Raw genomic sequence first — 21955 nt, forward strand, 5'->3', positions numbered from 1 at the left:
AATTACAAATTTCAAGCCCGATTTTATATATTTATTCATATAATATTCAGTCCCCCCAGGATTTCGTGGGCCTTTTTTGTGATTGTTGCGGGGGGGGGTTCCAAAAAATTGCGATGAAAGTTGCGGTGTTTTTTAGGTTTTGTTGCGATTACATTGCGGGAGGAAGTGAAAGTTGCGAGAAATTGTTGCGATTTTCTCTTTTTGTGATTAAAATTGAGTGATATGTTAAATATTACGTTATTACTGAAAAACTATTGATTAAAAAACAAAGACACTGAGAAATGGTCCTATAAACAACTTTACCAATATAAAAGATTACCAGGACTACAAAAATGCAGAAAAATAGGCTTTACTTATCCAAATGCACCTGTTGGTTCAAAAGTTAAAAAGTGCATAGAACCCACAGCACAACATGAAGTTACCTTAAAATATAATATAAATGCCTCAGCTTTCATGTAAGAAAAAAAAAACTATTAATACTAGTACTGTGTGCAGGCAGTCTCTCCTGAAGACTAAATTAAACAATAATTATAAACTAATAAAATAAATGGCTCAGGCTTCATAGAAGAAAAAAAAACAAATTTGAACAGAATCTCACAGTATGATGCTGAAGCTGCCTAAACAATGGAAAATAAAATACCATTTTGGCAAAAATGTTGGCATCCATTAATTTCTTGTATTAAGTAAAAAATAATGTAAAGTGCGCACAGTCCTTCACTGTAAACATAACACACTTTCAGCAACAGAATTTAAGCCTACATAAACACTGACTCGCACATGCTGCTTCTCTTGAACGGAAACACGGAAGTAAGGCGGAAGGTAGTTTGTCGACGTCACCTCAAGACGACGCCAACGATTGGTCAAATTTGCGGGAAAGTTGCGGTGATTGGATATAATTGCAACACCGCCCTGAATTTGCGTTGAATTTGCGTTGAAGTTACAAATCGCAACATCACGAAATCCTGGAGGGTCTAAATACAACTATATTATATGAGTGATCAATTTCAACCGTCTATAAACTTCTTCCTCAGTCATCTTATTATCATCACAATCTTCGAAACCTTAGGGCTTAGGTTGATTGATCCGTGTATCCTTGCTGGTGCTAGGTTGATTCGGCTCATTCTGATTCCTAGATGGATTGGTGGATGATTTGGGTGGAATGGTGGATGACTTCTTGTGAACACTCTTGAATAAGGGCCACATACTTGTTGAGCGATATCCATTTGTTTTGATAGCTGTCAGAAAATGTCAAACCAAGGACTTTTAAACTTTGCGGGGATCTAATCTATCTGACCAATAGCGGTTCAAGTTACATTTGTCTTCACGGGCAGCAACAAAAATGAACGGGAAGAAACGAAACTTCGTGCAGCCATGCTGCATGTAGCGGTGTATACTGCGCACGTAAACAATATGGCAGCGCCCGCGTCTATGCCAACTTGACAAATGTCTCACAAAATCTATTGAAATTATCATAAAAAACGGTAAAATAGACCAAGTTCTGCTTAAAATGAGTGAGAATCGTTGATAGAAACCATCGAGGCAGTGAGTAGTTTGAGATAGAGATATATATATATATATATATATATATAGCGTGGCGAGCCAGTCACCCACTCGGTCGAGTACATGTCACTAGTCGCCCGTACCCTTTCCAACTCGCATTGGCGAGTGGGCGACCACCCGTTTTGATCTCTGGTATATCAGATATGTTCCATTCAGCTAGACTCATCTTCAGCTCATTCAAGATCATACTAGCTGAATGGAATATATCTGACATACCATGAAAAAAGCCAGTCAATATTATTATACATACATATTTAATGGAGTGCAGAGGTTGTGTGTGTGTGTAATATGCATCTTATTTCATTCTCAACTCACCGCGACAGTTTACTGCGGCTGCCGCCGGCAAGGAAAGAAATGCTTCTACGCATGCTTAGCAAAAAACTCTCTCATTGGATATTTGCATCAGCTCCGACGTGCGACATGTCGGCTTGACAACCATGCGATATCGTAAACCATATTCCACACTCATTCTCCATTGGGTAGAGTGACGTAATACATGTAGGATAAGCAATATGCTAACAATATTCCATGCTATCAAACCAAATGAATGAAACCTGTTAGAAGGGAACAGAATACATGTTTTTATTCCATAGAAAAAAAGTGTCCTGTATGTCTATTATTTAAATAATATTGGCTGGCTTTGGTGGTCTATCAAATATATTCCATTCAGCTAGCATGATACTGAACGAGTCGAAGGCAAGTTAGCTGAATGGAATATATCTGATAGACCATAAAAAAAAAAAGCCAGCCAAAATTATTATTATACATACACACTCTTCATATCAGCATTCTCGAAGGCCAACGCTAGCTTACCCACGACTCAGTGCTGTTAACGCAGCAATCCAGTTACCTTCTAACTGGTGTAGTGTTAGCACAGGCCAATGCTAGCGCAGTCAAAGCCGAATATTATTATTTTCCGTGTAGTTACTTTTAAAATCAACATCGACAGCTACTCACAACAGAGCGACGTGGCAGCCAAAATTCTCTCAAAATCTTCCACTTTTAACCAAACAAACCTCGCTTGTTTACAAACTGTCATGGTCACTCACTAATGCGGAAGTTCTACATCTCAGATGTGTCTCTTTTCCAGTTTTTCGATGTCCGTTTGTATGTTTTTCTCTTGTAAATATGCGTGAAGAATATACAACCAAGTTTTGGTAGCCTTTCGGGTGTTCAGCGCATCTTCGGCTCCAGTTTATTTATTTTGTGCTTAATCCTAGCAGTAGCACTGGATTAGCCTCGTCTTCTTTCTCTCCCAGTGGACAAAGAAATGATTGTGTGCATGCACAGCAGAAAAGTTGTGTCATTGGATCTTTGCATAAGCCCCGACATGCGATGTCATGTTGTCTTGACAACATGCAATATTATAACAATATTGCACACTCATTCTCCATTGGGGAAAGTGGCGTAATACACGGAGGATAAGCGATATGATGATATTGCATGCCATCAATAAGCCCACTAGAAGGGAATAGAACACGTTTTTATTCCATGGGAAAAGTGTCCTGTATGTATAATAATTAACAATACTGCACAAGCAGGAGCGCCGTCAGTGTTGCATGTTGCCATAACATGAATAGCCTGATCAATGGTAACAGTTTCAATGCAACACACTATTTCTAGAACGGGAAATTAACAAAGAACACAGAAAAGTGGAGCAATACAAACAGTGAAACAGGGGGCCACCAACCAACAAATTGCTACACACATCACAAATATTTCTATACAAACACATTAAACGTGTCTTAGGGTCTCGGTTTCCTTCAAATGGCTGTCTTTTTGAATAACATCAACCAACTCCTGCAACTAGGTCCAGTATATATATATATATATATATATATATATATATATATATATATATATATATATATATACATACATACACACACACACACACACACACACACACTGGAGGTTTTTTAGACCTTATTTTACAGGGACACACCCACACCAGTCCTACCTACAGCACTAATGTCTCTTATAAAGACATATAAGAGACTTATATGTCTCTTATATGTCTGTAAGAGTCAAATGCAGCTCAGTTTTGACCTTGTGGTCATTTCATTTAAATCCACTTTAATTATTACACGTAAATTTTACTGGTTAAGTTCAGGATTGCATTTTTTAGGACTAGGTTTTACTTTGGGACGTATACCATACTTTCATTCACAATAAAAACATTTAAGTGGAAGTTACTTTTTTTTTTTTTTAAAGTGCCTCTGACAGGATCTTTTGTCAAATTGTCCTCTCCGGAAAACTCTCACCATATGATGAGGTTGTAAATGATTTTTAAGAAAATATTTGCCTCTTTGAAGCAGAAGACTCTGTTGTTGCACAGTATTTAAAAAAAAAGGATTTGAAACGAGTGCGAGACATTTTTACAGAACTGTGAAATGTTAGTCTGTCAAAAAGCGTTCTCTCCAGTCAACCACAAGGGGATCATCAACACTTCAGCTGTTATTACAGTCATCACCGTGTACAAACAAACATCGCTGCACAGTAGTGAGAAAATTTGTACTTAAAATCACATTAATTTCGACAGTTTTTCACTTTGTATTCCTTACTCTTGTGGACTATAAGAAAGGTGGTCAGTTTTAGAAACGTACTAGAGTGGCGGCTACAATTATCGACACCTTAATCTTTTGGCCTTTGCAAAAGTAGAAAAGACTTTCAATCTGTAAACTGTGCATGAATAATTACTCAAACTTTCACTGGAGAAAAAAAAAAAAAGGAGTTGATTCCTGATTACTTAGCATGTCAGATCACGTGACACCGTTCCACAATTATCGACAATCAGATGATTTTGAAATAATAATAAGTTAACAAAACAGTTATTGAAAATGTGTTTTACATAGACTTATATTGAGTCCAAAATATATTTTACATAAATATATTGATGTTGGTGTTTACATAAATGAGGAAGTAATTCTAATGTTTGTAAACAAATGAACTGAATGTTGAACCTGTGTCAGAAAATCTTTTCGTTCCACTTTAAGTATTTTTGTAGATCACATTTTGTTCATCATTCGTTGTTTGTATTAATTTCTAGTTTTGTAGTTTACCAATAAATGTCAACAGTGAATTGACACTGAAACCACATGAAAATCCAGGTCAAAGGTCGCATGTCATTCCTCAAACCAAAATATAAAATGTCAACTGATATTGTAATATGTGGCAGATATTTACAACAAACTACAAAAAATAAATATTTTCTGAGTGGAATAGAAAAATCTGAATATTTCAAGCATGTATTTTTTTTATACATGTTAGGAATTTAATTCTGGTCTAATTCTATTTATTGCAATCGGATTCCAAATACTCTATAAAAACATTCCATTCTGTTATGAATCAGGAAAAAAAATTACAATAAATCACAGCACTTCATCTGCTTCAACAATGTTACACAAAAATCGATCCATAACAGTTGTAAACGTCCCTTAATTCCACAGAATGTCGATAATGGTGGACACCGGTGAAAGTGATCACTATTATCGACACCTCACGTGACTTCTCAAACGTGCGTTTAGATACAAAATGGCGACTGTCAAATGAAAGAAACAAAGTAGGTTTTGACAAGGAGATCATGAAATATTGGTGAATTTGATCAGTAAAAACATGTCCATGATCTTTCTACCATGCTTACCCGCGAAGATAACGTCCGGGTTTTCCTCAAATTGCTGATCGTGCTAAAAAAAAAATTTCCATCTCGGGTAACGAGCTGTGTCATCAGATGACTAGATCAAAGGGTGAGGCGGGTCTTCCAGTTGATTAATTAACCAATAACTGTTATAACTGAAATGCACCTTTGTAAAATTGTTTTTTATTGGTAAATCTGAAAAGATGTCAATAATTATGGACTGTCGATAATTGTAGCCACTGCTCTACGTGTCGTCTTCTTGACACAACTCACAGGCCCAGTATATGATCTGTAGCTCGTATATCTTCCACTTTTAACTGAGCAAACCTCGCAACCATGTTTTTTTTTTTTTTTACAAACTGTCATGGTCACTCACTAGTGCGGAAGTTCTACATCTCAGATGTGTCTCTTTTCCAGTTTTTCTATGTCTGTTTGTATGTTTTTCTCTTGTAAATATGCGTGAAGACTATATAATCAAGTTTTAGTAGCCTTTTGGGTGTTCAGCATGTCTTCGGTTCCAGATTATTTATTTTGGCAGCCCGGTGGTGTAGTGGTTAGCACGGTCACCTCACAGCAAGAAGGTTCCGGTTTCGAACCCAGCGGCCGGCAAGGGCCTTTCTGTGTGGAGTTTGCATGTTCTCCCCATGTCTGCGTGGGTTTCCTCCGGGTGCTCCGGTTTCCCCCACAGTCCAAAGACATGCAGTTAGGTTAACGTGGGGCGGCCTTGGGCTGAGGTGCCCTTGAGCAAGGTACCGAACCCCTGACCCCGCTCTAGTGTGGCTGCCCACTGCTCTGGGTGTGTGCACGCATATGTTCACTGCTTCAGATGGGTTAAATGCAGAGGATGAATTTCACTGTGCTTGAAGTGTGCATGTGACAAATAAAGGTTTCTTCTTCGTGTGTTTAAAGGTCCCATGGCATGAAATTTTCACTTTCTGAGGTTTTTTAACGTTAAAATGAGTTCCTCTGACCTTCGTCACCCCAGTGGCTAGAAATTTCATAATGTGTAAACCAAACTATGCCCAACATTTGAGAATGGCGCGTCAAAACGGCGCGTTGATAAACTCTTCCCTTTACTACGTCAGCAAGGGAGATGATCCCCATGCCCCCCCTCTGGATTCCCACCCACTGTATGGATTGCCCGCCCAGCTCAAAAGTTGCCACCAAACATGGAAGTTGCGCTGTACATGGATGTGACAACACAGAAAGGAGTCTGTTTTTACTGCCGACGGGAGAGCCCCTGAAGACGCAGTGGCTTAATTTTATTTACTCCAATAATACGCCGTCGAGTCTACCTAAGACGGTGTATGTTTGTCGGAAGCATTTTCCTGATGAATGTTTCCACAACTTGGGACAGTACAGGGCAGGTTTTGCACATCAACTGTCACTGAAGCCTGGGTCCCTGCCGCATCAGCCACAAACACCGAACAAGTAAGTGTATAACTGTTAAGTTGTTTTGCCATGTTTTAAAATCGGTGCCACGTTAGCCTTGCAATGGCTACATTAGCTGTGCAGCTAACTGCTTCCTGCAGTTAGCCAGGTACTCTGCACTACAAAACCAAAAAGCATGCAGCATGCTCTGTTATAATAGCCAATCAAAACAGTTTTTACAAAGACACCCACATTCTTTTTTTTTAAGTCACTCGTTCATTTTATTTGTTTGTTTAGTAAAAACCCAAACATTTGTTGAATTTATTTTATTTCCTCGCGTCGCACCTTAATGACGTCAGCGCGCGGTATTTTTCCCTTCGTGGTTTGTTCCTTCTCTCTCGCCATAGTAAGACACCCACATCCGCTTGTTCTGACCCACTGGAGGTAGCGTCACAGTGCTGTTAGCCAATCAGAGGTAACATGTTTACATGTCATGAATATTAATGATAAGACCCGCCCCCACCCTCTACCCTTCCCCGCCTCCTGCTTCTCATTAGCAAAACGACGCACTGGGAAAAGCGCTGAAATGGGGCTTTCTCCCAGGAGGCTATATCTACGTGCCGAGGGTTCATTTCGAGAAAGGCTGCGGATATCACATCCGGAAACCTCCACGAGCCCATTTAAAGCATCAACAAACCACCATGCCATGGGACTTTTAATCCTAGCAGTAGCACTGGATTAGCCTGGCTTCTCTCTCTCCCAGTGGACAAAGAAATGATTGTATGCATGCACAGCAGAAAAGTTTTTTGTCATTGGATCTTCGCATGAGCCCTGACATGCGAGGTCATGTTGTCTTGACAACGTGCAATATTATAACAATATTGCATGCTCATTCTCCATTGGGGAGTAACTGTAGCTCTGAAATTCTGCAGTTAATTCTGAGCTCAAAAAGCAGCAGAGAAACACAAAAATCCAAGGTTTGATTTTTAGACCTAGGGAAGCAGGTTTGGAATCAAAAGGTCACCAGTTTGATTCCCTGGACCAGCAGGAATGACTGAAGTGCCCTTGAGGAAGGCACCTAACCTCCAACTGCTCCCCAAGTGTGTTGTATGTGGCTCTGGATAAGCACGTCTGCTAAATGCCTGTAACGTAACGGACCTGAAAAGTATCCCCGACTGTGAAACAGACCCTTTCGAAGTGTACACACTAGGGCTGCGTACCTAAACGTAACATCAAGTACAGGTACCGATACAGAGGTTTAGGTACAGGTCCAGACCTGTACCTGTACAATTTGACAAATTAACGTGCTCTTCTGAACTTCTTCAATAATGACAGAAACATTAATAAACTGTTGACAACTTGTCAGTATCTTTATTCAAAGAAAGCCAAACATAACTAAGTTTCCTACCTCACTTCTCAGTCACCCTCTCAGTCTCACAGTTAACTTGGGACAAAAAGTCATAAGTTGTCTCACAGCGAGAAGTGACTACACTAGAGTACTACAGAGTACAGACAACATATAGTTCAAACTTTCAAAGCACCTGAGAAGTTGTCTCACAACGAGAAGTGACTAGAGTAAACAGATTCACTCCGCGGCCTTTAACTTCTCATCTCATCTCAGTATCTCTAGGCAGGGTACACCCTGGACAAGTCGCCAGGTCATCACAGGGCTGACACATAGACACAGACAACCATTCACACTCACATTCACACCTACGGTCAATTTAGGTGGGGTTTACATTAGACCGTATCAGCGGATCATCAGATTAACGTTTTTAAAACGATTCGTGTGCACACAGCAACACCAATACACGGATACGCTCGGCTCCGCAGGCATCCTGCGCTCCAAATCACTCCGCCCTGAACAGCGAGTGCCCTCTGGAGGGTGCGCACTCCGGCCCTGCGCAGCTCACAGAGCACGCGAGTGAAGCGCACGAGCAGTGATTCGGGACTGAGCCGCTGTGTGTGTGATCTCAGTGCATGTCGGGCATGCACGTCACTTACCACTTGCAAGTGGAAGGATGGCAAGACTAAAGACAATCATAACTACACAATGGGCAGTATTTGCAGTATTTTCATACTTTTATACTCTTTAATGAAAGGTGATACAAGGCGGAAGTCCGCGCCGTTTTTCAGCAGTCGTGTCACATGACCAACGCCAGCGAATCAGGAAGGTGGATGTCACAGTGACTTTGTCCAATGACGATGCCAGCTAGAGCTCAGCACAGCGTATCCGCGTATTCTCAATGTTTACACAGCACCGGACCAGACACGATCTGGACTGAATACGTGGACCCTGGCGGATTCCCGTTTCCCGGCGTTTTAATGTAAACGGACAGTGCATCCGCGAAGAAAACGAGACAGATACGGTCTAATGTAAACTTGGCCTTAGAGTCACCAGTTAACCTAACCTGCATGTCTTTGGACTGTGGGGGAAACCGGAGCACCCGGAGGAAACCCACGCGGACACGGAGAGAACATGCAAACTCCACACAGAAAGACCCTCGCCGGCCACGGGGCTCGAACCCGGACCTTCTTGCTGTGAGGCGACAGCGCTAACCACTACACCACCGTGCCGCCCGGCCTTTAACTTGCGCGGCAAAATTACACAAAACAACAAAGGCCGCCAATGCCAGCAAAGGAAAAATGGCTGACCTGCTTTTGAGTCTTTTTGACCAATCAGAACGCTGGATCAGCCAAGCTCTCGCAATGTCTCGTGAGACTGTGGCGAGAGGATCTCAAATCAAAGATGGCTCTGATTTCAAGTTTCAGCGCGGCATTTTACGTCTTTTCCAGTGCTAAATTTTCGTCTTTGTGGTAGGATTTACGCATCTTCAGTCACAAAACTGTACCGAATCGATTTTCACGGTACGCAGCCCTAGTACACACTGAATAGTACAATAACTGTGCCCAGTCAGGCTGTTACCTTCGGTGGATTGAACGGATACGTCTCAGGGATCTTGATTTCTAGCTGATATCTGCCACCTAGAACACAAATGTCACCGAGATGTTTATATATATATATTCATCCAAGATATTCAGGAGAACAGAAATGGGAGTCCTCACCTTCATACGGTGTATCTGGAGGTCCTGCAATCTCCCCTTTTAACTCTGTGAAATTTTCATCCACCAGGTCCACCTTAATCTGATTTTTACTCGTCTGTCAAGAAGAATGAATAAAGCAAAAAAGTGAAATGACAAGACAGCGTCTTTCCTGCTGAACATCACTGATCTGATTCTAATGTTAATAATAAATTATAAATATGAGATATTTATGGCTCTTTAAAGGCCTTGTTTGAGCTGTAGCTCTGTCACGGAACCAGGACAAAGGAGCCGGCCTGTCTGCTGTCCTTACAGAGGAGCTAGCCGACAAATACAGCACTTGTTATTTTTATTCTCTTTCACCATTTTAAAGTCTGTATCGAGTTGAGGTTAAACTGAAACAGAAGAATGTCTGGACTCTATCGAAGGCAAAAGTGGGAATGTTTTGACAGACGGCTAACAGGCTAATGGATGTGCGCGCCCTTGTCAAATTAGCAGGTCTTAAATGCTAATAGCTAATGCTCAGGACTATATAAAATTAATTTACGTTTTATCAATTTATTCATAGTTTTGACGTTTTTTTTAAACAAACAAACTACTTGACATGCCCGAGCATGAAATTTTGCTTACCACAGGACTGACGTTTGGAAAGCTAAGTGGCTAACTGCTGAGGTAACTTAAGCAAGCTAACCGCTAACTGTGACCAGGTGTTTTAGTTTGTTTGTTTGACTGACTTTTTTTTTTTTCGCGATAATTAAAAGATAAATGCGAATGTCAAACCTCTTCGCTTTTGAGAACTTCTTTAAACTCCCGTTTGATTCTCTGCACGGCGATGTTGGCCATGTCTGCCGGCTTTCTCAGCACTCGGCCTGCAGTAATACAGTAACACACGCTCTTTCTCTTTCCTGCTGCTCTCTTTTCCACTAAACGCTGCAATGTCTCTTGTTCCCATACAGTGAGTCTGGAAAACGAACGCAGAGTGGAGAATATGTGCGTTTTCAACTGGCGGTGCGAAGCACTTTTACTCTGTGTGTCCCACAAGTCCAGCACACGGCTCTCACACTGCCACACTTGTGCTGTGAACTCCAGTCAGTGGAACAGCAGCAAATAAAAACACTGCTGTTGAACTCTCAGTCCTGATTGGTCAGAAGCTGTTTGTATGGTTAATTTATGACAACAACTAAACCTTTATTTGTCACATGCACACTTCAAGCACATCCTCTGCATTTAACCCATCTGAAGCAGTGAACACACCACACTCAGAGCAGTGGGCAGCCAAACCAGAGCGCCCGGGGAGCAGTCAGGGGTTCGGTACCTCGCTCAAGGGCACCCTAACTGCATGTCTTTGGATTGTCAGAGGAAACCCACACGGACACGGAGAGAACATGCAAACTCTATACAGAAAGGCCCTCGCCGGCCGCTGGGTTCGAACCCGGAACCTTCTTATCCTGTTCTACAGGGTCGCAGGCAAGCTGGAGCCTATCCCAGCTGACTACAGGCGAAAGGCGAGGTACACCCTGGACAAGTTGCCAGGTCATCACAGGGCTGACACATAGACACAGACAACCATTCACACCTACGGTCAATTTAGAGTCACCAGTTAACCTAACCAGAGCACCCGGAGGAAACCCACGCGGACACGGAGAGAACATGCAAACTCTATACAGAAAGGCCCTCGCCGGCCGCTGGGTTCGAACCCGGAACCTTCTTATCCTGTTCTACAGGGTCGCAGGCAAGCTGGAGCCTATCCCAGCTGACTACGGGCGAAAGGCGAGGTACACCCTGGACAAGTCGCCAGGTCATCACAGGGCTGACACATAGACACAGACAACCATTGACACTCACATTCACACCTACGGTCAATTTAGAGTCACCAGTTAACCTAACCGGAGCACCCGGAGGAAACCCACGCGGACAACATGCAAACTCTACACAGAAAGGCCCTCACCGGCCGCTGGGTTCGAACCCGGAACCTTCTTATCCTGTTCTACAGGGTCGCAGGCAAGCTGGAGCCTATCCCAGCTGACTACGGGCGAAAGGCGAGGTACACCCTGGACAAGTCGCCAGGTCATCACAGGGCTGACACATAGACACAGACAACCATTGACACTCACATTCACACCTACGGTCAATTTAGAGTCACCAGTTAACCTAACCGGAGCACCCGGAGGAAACCCACACGGACAACATGCAAACTCTACACAGAAAGGCCCTCGCTGGCCGCTGGGTTCGAACCCGGAACCTTCTTATCCTGTTCTACAGGGTCGCAGGCAAGCTGGAGCCTATCCCAGCTGACTACAGGCGAAAGGCGAGGTACACCCTGGACAGGTTGCCAGGTCATCACAGGGCCGACACATAGACACAGACAACCATTGACACTCACATTCACACCTACGGTCAATTTAGAGTCACCAGTTAACCTAACCGGAGCACCCGGAGGAAACCCACGGGGAGAACATGCAAACTCCACACAGAAAGGCCCTCGCTGGCCGCTGGGTTCGAACCCGGAACCTTCTTATCCTGTTCTACAGGGTTGCAGGCAAGCTGGAGCCTACCCCAGCTGACTACGGGCGAAAGGCAAGGTACACCCTGGACAAGTCGCCAGGTCATCACAGGGCCGACACATAGACACAGACAACCATTGACACTCACATTCACACCTACGGTCAATTTAGAGTCACCAGTTAACCTAACCGGAGCACCCAGAGGAAACCCACGCGGACAACATGCAAACTCTACACAGAAAGGCCCTCGCCGGCCGCTGGGTTCGAACCCGGAACCTTCTTATCCTGTTCTACAGGGTCGCAGGCAAGCTGGAGCCTATCCCAGGCGAAAGGCGAGGTACACCCTGGACAAGTTGCCAGGTCATCACAGGGCCGACACATAGACACAGACAACCATTGACACTCACATTCACACCTACGGTCAATTTAGAGTCACCAGTTAACCTAACCGGAGCACCCGGAGGAAACCCACGCGGACAAAATGCAAACTCTACACAGAAAGGCCCTCGCCGGCCACTGGGTTCGAACCCGGAACCTTCTTATCCTGTTCTACAGGGTCGCAGGCAAGCTGGAGCCTATCCCAGCTGACTACGGGCAAAAGGCGAGGTACACCCTGGACAAGTCGCCAGGTCATCACAGGGCCGACACATAGACACAGACAACCATTGACACTCACATTCACACCTACGGTCAATTTAGAGTCACCAGTTAACCTAACCGGAGCACCCGGAGGAAACCCACGCGGACAACATGCAAACTCTACACAGAAAGGCCCTCGCCGGCCGCTGGGTTCGAACCCGGAACCTTCTTATCCTGTTCTACAGGGTCGCAGGCAAGCTGGAGCCTATCCCAGCTGACTACAGGCGAAAGGCGGGGTACACCCTGGACAGGTTGCCAGGTTATCACAGGGCTGACACATAGACACAGACAACCATTCACACTCACATTCACACCTACGGTCAATTTAGAGTCACCAGTTAACCTAACCGGAGCACCCGGAGGAAACCCACGCGGACACGGGGAGAACATGCAAACTCCGCAGAGAAAGGCCCTCGCCGGCCGCTGGGTTCGAACCCGGAACCTTCTTGCTGTGAGGCGACCGTGCTAAGGCAAGAAGGTTCTGGGTTCGAACCCAGCAGCCGGCGAGGGCCTTTCTGTGTGGAGTTTGCATGTTCTCCGGGTGCTCCGGTTTCCCCTACAATCCAAAGACATGCAGTTAGACCTCATCTTAACAGCTGCTTGTTTGTTTATACTGCTTATTTCATGTTTACCTGCTATACCTCAAGTGCCCTTGACTGTTTGGTTATTTGAACCAATTTGTGTGTGTGTGTGTATGAGTGTTTAGTCTACGTCTAGTTCATATCTAGAGTGTTTATACTGTTTATATTGTCTGAGTGTTTAGTCTGTGTGTAGTTCTTATCTAGTGTTTACACTGTTTATATTGTTTGTCTGAGTGTTTAGTCTATGTCTAGTTCCTATCTAGAGTGTTTATACTGTTTATATTGTTGTTTGTTTTTTTCAATTATTCTATTTTTATTTATTGCATTGCCTGTTTGCACCGTGGGTCAGAGAGGACTGAAATTTCATCTGTGCTATATGTCAAGCATGTATAGCATACTTGACAATAAAGTTGACTTGACTTGACTTAGGTTAATGTGGGGCGGCCTTGGGCTGAGGTGCCCTTGAGCAAGGTACCGAACCCCTGACTGCTCCCCGGGCGCTCTGGTGTGGCTGCCCACTGCTCTGGGTGTGTGCGTGTGTTCACTGCTTCAGATGGGTTAAATGCAGAGGATGAATTTCACTGTGCTTGAAGTGTGCATGTGACGAATAAAGGTTTCTTCTTCTTCAGGGTTCTTGTTCGCTTCTACACTAACAGGTCATTTATATGCAGCTATAGAGCCAACAGCCATACAGTGTCTTGCAAAAGTATTCATCCCCCTTGGTGTTTGTCCTGTTTTGTCGCATTCCAAGCTGGAATTAAAATGGATTTTTGGGCAGTTAGCAACCATTTGATTTACACAACATGCCTACCACTTTCAAGGTGCAAATTGTCATTTTATTATCACACAAACAATAATTAAGATGAAAAAACAGAAGTGTGGACCCCTAAATAAGAGCTGACTAAGATCCACCTGTGTGCAATCAAAGTGTCACATGATCTGTCAACCTGTTCTGGAAGGACCCTGACTCTGCAACACTACTAAGCAAACAACATGAAAACCAAGGAGCCTCCAAACAGGTCAGAGACAAAGTTGTGGAGAAGTACAGATCAGGGTTGGGTTATAAAAAATATATATCCCAGAGAGCACCATTAAATCTATTATAGCAAAATGGAAAGAATATGGCACCACTACAAACCTGACAAGAGAAGGCCGTCCACCAAAACTCACAGACTGGGCAAGGAGGGCATTAATCAGAGATGCAACAAAGACACCAAAGAGAACACTGAAGAAGTTGCAAAGATCCACAGTGGAGATGAGAGTATTTGTCTGTAGGACCACTTTAAGCCGTACACTCCACAGAGTGGGGCTTTATGGAAGAGTGGCCAGAAAAAAAAGAAGAAGAAAACAAGTTTGAAGTTTGCCCAACAGCATGTAGTAGACTCTCCAAACACATGGAAGAAGATTCTCTGGTCAGATGAGACTAAAATTGATCTTTTTGGCCATCGTGGGAAATGCCATGTGTGGTACAAACCCAACACCCTGAGAACACCATTCCTACAGTGAAGCATGGTGGTGGGATGTTTTTCATCTGCAGGGACAGGAAAGCTGGTCAGGACCGAAGAAAAGATGGATGGCACTAAATACAGGGCAATTCTGGAGGAAAACCCGTTTGAGTCAGCCAGAGGTTTGAGACTGGGATGAAGGTTCACGTTCCAGCAGGACAATGATCATAAACGTACTGCTGAAGCTATACTGGAGTGGTTTAAAAGGAAACATTTAAATGTCTTGGAATAGTCTAGTCAAAGCCCAGACCTCAATCCAATTGAGAATCTGTGGCGTAACTTGAAGATTGCTGTACACCAACGCAACCCATCTAACTTGAAGGAGTTGGAGCAGTTTTGCCTTGAGGAATGGGCAAAAATCCCAGTAGCTAGATGTGCTAAGCTAATAGAGACATACCCCAAGGGACTTGCAGCTGTAATTGCAGCAAAAAGTGGCTCTACAAAGTATTGACTTGGGGGGGGTGAATACCTATGCACACTCCAGATTTTTGTTTTTTCATCTTAATTATTGTTTGTGTCACAATAAAACAACAATTTTCACCTTTAAAGCTGTAGGCATGTCGTGTAAATCAAATGGTGCTAACCGCCCAAAAATCCATTTTAATCTCATCATCTCTCGCCGTTTTATCCTGTTCTACAGGGTCGCAGACGAGCTGGAGCCTATCCCAGCTGACTATGGGTGAAAGGCGGGGTACACCCTGGACAAGTTGCCAGGTCATCACAGGGCTGACACATAGACACAGACAACCATTCACACCTATGGTAAATTTAGAGTCACCAGTTAATCTAACCTGCATGTCTTTGGACTGTGGGGGAAACCGGAGCACCCGGAGGAAACCCACACGGACACGGGGAGAACATGCAAACTCCACACGGAAAGGCCCTCGCCAGCCACGGGGCTCGAACCCAGACCTTCTTGCTGTGAGGCGACAGCACTAACCACTACACCACCGTGCCGCCCATCCATTTTAATTCCGGTTTGTAATGTAACAAAAGAGGACAAACACCAAGGGGGACGAATACTTTTGCAAGATACTGTATGTGGGTCATCCCCCAAACTGTTGTCATAAAGTTGGAAGCACAGAAATGTCTTTTGACTTTGTATAATGTAATGTTACAGTTTCCTTTCACTTGCCCAAAACCTGCTCCAGCATGACAGTGCTCCTGTGCACAAAGCAAGTTCCATGGTGTGGAAGAACTCGAGTGTCCTGCACAGAGCCCTGACACCTTTGAGATGAATTGGAACGTCAGCACTGTCGGAATTGGAATTAGCATTCCGATATTAATTCCAATACTAATTGGAATTAGCATTATTGCCTCACAGCAAGAAGATTCTGGGTTCAAGCGCAGCGGGGGCCTGTCTGTGTGGAGTTTGCATGTTCTCCCTGTCTGTATGGGTTTCCTCTGGGTGCTCCAGTTTCCCCAACAGTTCAAAGACATGCGGTTAGGTTAACATAGGGAAGCCTTGGGCTGAAGTGCCCTTGAGCAAGGCACCTAACCCCGAACTGCTCCCTGTGCCCTGTAGCATAGCTGCTCACTGCTCTGGGTATGTGTGTGTGTGTGTGTGTGCTTATTGCTCATGTGCGTGTGCGCATGCATGTATGTGTTCACTGCTTAAGATGGGTTGAATGCAGAGGATGAATTTCACTGTGCATGAGTGTGCATGTGAAAAATAAAGGCTTCTAATTCTAATTCTCACCCTACATCAGTACCGACCCTCAGTAATGCTTTAATGACTGAATGAGCAGAAATCTCCAGGGCTACACTCCAAAATCGACTGGAAAGCCATTCCAGAGGAGCTTGATTGTTCAACAATCAAGCACAAATGGGTGTAATAGTCAGGTGTCCACAAACTTTTGGCAATATAGGCAAGGCAAGGCAAGTTTATTTATATAGCACATTTCATACACAGTGGCAGTTCAATGTGCTTTACAGAAGTAAAAGCAAAACAGTAAACAATAGAGAATAAAATTACATAAAATAAATGGGAAAAATATAATAAGAATTAAACAATAGTAGAAATAAAAAAATAAAATGAAGTAGAAGTTCAAATAGGGGGAGGAAAAAAAGCAGAATAAAATAGAATAAAAGTTAAGTAAAATTTGAAACATGCAGAAACTGTAAAAGTACAGATTATAAAAACATGTAAGGAAGACAATATTAATTATTTAACAGAAAGCATCTGAAAACAGCTTGGTCTTTAGTCTAGATTTGAAGCTGCCAACAGCAGGAGCATTTTTGATGTCCTCTGGGAGTTGGTTCCATAGCTGTACTGCATAGTAGCTAAAAGCTGCTTCACCACACTTTGTTTTAACAACTGGTTTTAATAGTAAATTTTTCTGTTGCGATCTGGTAGATCTGATTGGGTTAGGCCGCTGCAACATATCAGAGAGGTAATTGGGCCCTGTACCATTTAGAGATTTGTACATTATACAAATATAGGATATATTTGTATGGCAGACAATCAACACTTACTGGAAGAGAAATGAGAAATGATGTTCTATTCTTGCCTGATATACAATTTCAACTGCTCAACAGTTTGGGGTCTCGTTTGTCGTATTTTGTGCTTTATAATGTGCCAAATGTTTTAAATGGGAGACAGGTCTAGACTGCAGGCAGGCCAGTTTAGCACCCAGACTCTTTTACTATGGAGCCATGCAGTTTTAATATGTGCATAAAGCAGTTTGGCATTGTCTTGCTGAAAGAAGGAAGGCCTTTCCTGAAAACGATTTTGTCTGAATGGCAGCTCTAAAACATGTATATATCATTCAGCATTAATGATGCCTTCCCAGATGTACAAGCTACCCATGTCATGAGCACTAATGCACCTTCATACCATCACAGATGCTGGCTTTTGAACTGTGCACTGATAACAAGTCTGATGGAACCTCTCCTCTTTAGCCTGGAGGATGTGGTGTCCATGATTTCTAAAAAGAATTTCTACTTTTGATTCATCAGACCTCGGGACAGTTTTCCACTTGGTGGAAAAGGTGGTGGTGTTTCTGGATATTGTTTATATCTAGCTTTAACTTGCATTTGTGGATGCAGTAATGAACTGTTTTCACAGACGATGGTTTTCTGAAGTGTTCCTGAGCCCATACAGTGATTTCCACTACAGACACGTGTCTGCTTTTAAAGCAGTGTCGCCTGAGGGCCTGAAGATCAAAGGCATCCAATGTCAGTTTTCAGCCTTGTCTCTTGCATACAGAGATTTCTTCAGATTCTCTGAATCTTTTAATGATATGATGGACCCCCAAAATTGTTTTTCGGGGGGTGGAGTCTCGTGGGATCATTGAGCAGGATGGTCGCATAGAAGGAGCTCTCCCATAGACCCACCGATTTTACCCTGAAATTCGATATATTATGCGTTTCATCGTTGAGTAGTGACTTATAATGTACTGCTGATCAGTCAAAAGTTGTTATAAGATGGGATTTAATGTACAATGTTGACGAGAACAGCGGCTAAACAAAACCCGGCCATACCAGCGGCTAGTAAGCTAACATCAATGGCTGGAGCTAGCAAGGGGGACGGAGAAAGTGTGCTAGCATCCATGCAGCAGTCACTGGAGAAAGCTATGAAGGAAATGGGAAGAGTTGGGAAACTTTTGACGACACTCCAGACTGAAATATCCGATATAAAAGAAAACAATGTTGTGCTTCGGACGGACATGGACAGTGTTATGCAGCGACTTGAGGAAGCGGAGAGCCGCATTTCCCAACTTGAGGACGAAAACGTTCAGTTACGCCAAGAGGCAAGTACGAGTTCTAAAACCTGCGAGGAGTTACGCTATGCAGTGGAAGACGCAGCAAATCGTGACAGGCGCCAAAATTTAAGGCTCATCGGGCTGAAGGAAAAACTGGAAGGTAACAAGCCGTCAGACTGCGTGAGAACTATTATCTCCGAGGCCCTTGGGATTGAACTGGACAGAGGTCAGCTGCAGCGAGTGCACCGAGTCCCGACTACTATGTCAGAGAACACCGATAATCTCTCACCAAGACCTATCATCATTCGCTTTCTGAGCTACTTGGAGAGGGAGAGAGTGTTGATGGCTGCGAAGAAGAAATATAAAGACAAGGAAGATGTAATATGGAAAGGCTGCAAGTTGTCATTTTTCCCTGACATGACAAAAGAAACGGCAGCGAAGAGGAGAAAGTTTAAGGATGTTAAAAGTCGGCTACACAGACTGGACGTGCGGTTTACACTGGGCTTCCCCGCAGAGATGCGCTTCACCTGGCGAGGAAAAAAAGTGAAGTTCACGGACGACAGAAAGGCGATGGACTTTCTGGACAGTCAGACGGGACAGCAAGATGTGGAGGAGGAGGTGTCCAATGGTCGTGAGTCAACAGATGAATAACTAAATTCCGAAAAGAAGAAAGGATTCGTTACGTTTTGCGCTGTGGCCGTTTGCCATTTTGATCCTTAAGACTTTTAGACGTGAGTATATGAGTGGACAATTGATTTGAAGTGCCTACTACAACATGGCTTGCTGAATATCAGGATAGTATTGTCCGAAAATGTGATATCAGAATAAAAGTTCTACTGACTAGGTCAGCAACAAGGGAATATTTAACATTTCAACGATATTATTATGGGTTTGGAGGGTAATGGGAGGGGAGGGGATTATTGTTGATCATCTTAGCGTACCTCATGGGCCTGTTTTGTGGGGGGTATCACAGGGGTGGTATTGGGTTTACATTTTATGTTTTTTGTTTTGAAAGGTTTTTGACAGAATGTGTGTTTTGTTTTGATCGGCAGCTTGGCAGCACTCCCCTTATTGTTTATATATTTTACTTTCTATGGCACACAGCTTTCATACATCTCAAGTCAATGGTATTAAGCTTAATTGTTAAAAAGAACACTAATGAATAACTGTGTTAGGATAGTATCCTGGAACGTGAATGGTTTACACAACCCCATTAAAAGAAAAAAATGTTTATCATATCTTAAATCACAACAAGTCCAAATAGCCCTTATTCAGGAGACACATATGGTTGAATCAGAGGCTGCAAAACTGAAAAGAGATTGGGTGGGCCAAATATTCCATAGCTCATATAGTAGTAAAAAACATGGAGTTGCCATTTTGGTACATAAAAATCTTAATTGTGTTATTATTAAGCAGCAAAAGGATGATGAGGGGAGGGTCATATACATACAAGTTAAAATCAATGGAGCACAAGTTACTATATGTAATATTTATGCACCAAATGAAGAAAATCCATCTTTCTTTCATAAAATTAATGATTTAGTGGGTAATGATAGTGGGGGTCCTATAATAATAGGTGGGGATTTCAACCAAGTTTTGGATGGAGCTCTGGATAAAACCACCTTTTCTAATATTATTCCAAAAGATAGAATGGCTATTGGTCTTATGATGGAGGATATGGGTCTGACAGATATATGGAGGCTTGTTAATCCGAAGGATAAAGAATATACATTTTACTCTCATAAACATAAATCACAATCCAGGATAGATTATTTTTTAATTAGCAAAGAATTGGTTAATAATGTCACAGACTGCTCCATAGGGCCGATAGCCTTGACTGATCATGCAGCAGTACATTTAGGAGTATTGATTGGATCAGAGGGTAAGAGAGGGAGTAGGTGGAGATTGAATGTTTCTATGTTTCAGGATCCTGTGTTCTGTAGCCAGCTTGAAGAGGATCTTAGCACTTTTTTCTCTGAAAATATAGGCTCAGTAGATAGAATAGGAACGGTGTGGGAGAGTTCTAAAGCATATATTAGAGGGAGGATCATAGCTCAGTGCAGTGCGAAGAAAAGAGAACAAAGAAACAAACTTAAGGATTTAGAAAATCAACTTAAAGATTTAGAGAAGAAACTGGCGGGGAAACATGATGATGTATTGCTGAAGGAAATCTGTGACCTCAAATTTCAAATAAATGATATATACAATAGAAAGGCAGAATATGCTCTATTCAAACTTAAAACAACATATTATGAGAGTGGGGAAAAAGCCGGCAAGTTGCTGGCTAGACAGTTGCGTCAGAAAGAAGCAAGCTATGCTATACCAGCAATTAAAAACAAGAAAGGGGAATTAATGACTAAAGCAATGGATATTAATAACATTTTTGCAAGTTTCTATAACCAGTTATATACATCAGAGATTAGTCCTGAATCGAAGGAATATGATGCCTTTTTCTCTAAGATCAGCCTCCCAAAAATATTAAACAATGACAAGGAGTTACTAGATAGCCCTATTTCAGTGGAGGAAGTTAAAAAGGCAATTAAATCAATGAGTGCTGGAAAGTCACCTGGTTTGGATGGTTTTCCCGCAGAGTACTATAAGAGATTTAGTGACCTTCTTGCACCTATTTTGACAGAGGTTTATGAGGAGTCTTTTTCAGTTGGCAAATTACCAAATACATTCAACGAAGCTTTAATATCCTTAATTGCCAAAAAAGATAAAGATCCTGTTGATCCAGCTAGCTATAGACCGGTTAGTCTCATTAATGTGGACTGTAAAATCTTAACAAAGGTCCTGGCAACCAGATTAGAAAACCTCTTGCCACAGTTAATACATTCTGACCAGGTAGGTTTTATTAAAGGGAGATCATCCTCTGATAATGTAAGACGTGTATTGCATCTGATGCAGATTAATCATAAAAACAACAATGCAATAGCGGCCATATCATTAGATGCCCAGAAGGCGTTTGATAGGGTAGAGTGGGGCTTTCTACACTACACCCTAAGAAAATTTGGATGTGGGGAAGATTTTATTAAATGGATAAATATTATTTATTCTGATCCAAGAGCTGCAGTAATAACAAATGGAATAATATCATCCTTTTTCCATTTATCAAGGGGTACAAAACAAGGAGATCCCCTCAGTCCGTTGCTCTTTACACTATTTTTGGAACCATTGGCAACAGCAATTAGGGGTGAGAGTGCTATCAAAGGGATCTTGCATAGCGGAGAAGAACATAAAATATTTCTTTATGCAGACGATATTTTGTTACTTTTAGAGGACCCTTTACAGTCGATTCCTAATGTTTTATCTACAATAGAGTCTTTCTCAGCATTATCAGGCTATACAATAAATTGGGAAAAATCTGAGTGCATGCCAATATCTAAAGGATGCAGTCAGAGCATAATGACAA

General features: G+C 42.6%; 1 protein-coding gene across 2 annotated transcripts in view; it reads right to left on the reverse strand.

The window, feature by feature from the left end:
- Positions 1–10694, reverse strand: part of ube2kb (ubiquitin-conjugating enzyme E2Kb (UBC1 homolog, yeast)) — a 39608-nt gene extending 28914 nt beyond the window's left edge. The window contains exons 1-3 of one of the 2 annotated variants that reach the window (XM_060916505.1): positions 10391–10694; positions 9635–9728; positions 9495–9553 (exon numbers count right to left, since the gene is read on the reverse strand). In XM_060916505.1, the coding sequence (XP_060772488.1) occupies positions 9495–9553; positions 9635–9728; positions 10391–10453 (216 nt within the window). In that variant the 5' untranslated portion in view covers positions 10454–10694. Of the gene's footprint in view, positions 1–9494; positions 9554–9634; positions 9729–10390 lie in introns of those variants that run through there. The other variant, XM_060916506.1, reaches the window with a different exon arrangement.
- Positions 10695–21955: the final 11261 nt, after the last annotated feature.

This window comes from Neoarius graeffei, chromosome 3 (genome assembly GCF_027579695.1).
Source record: "Neoarius graeffei isolate fNeoGra1 chromosome 3, fNeoGra1.pri, whole genome shotgun sequence".
In the NCBI taxonomy this organism is placed as follows: Eukaryota; Metazoa; Chordata; class Actinopteri; order Siluriformes; family Ariidae; genus Neoarius; species Neoarius graeffei.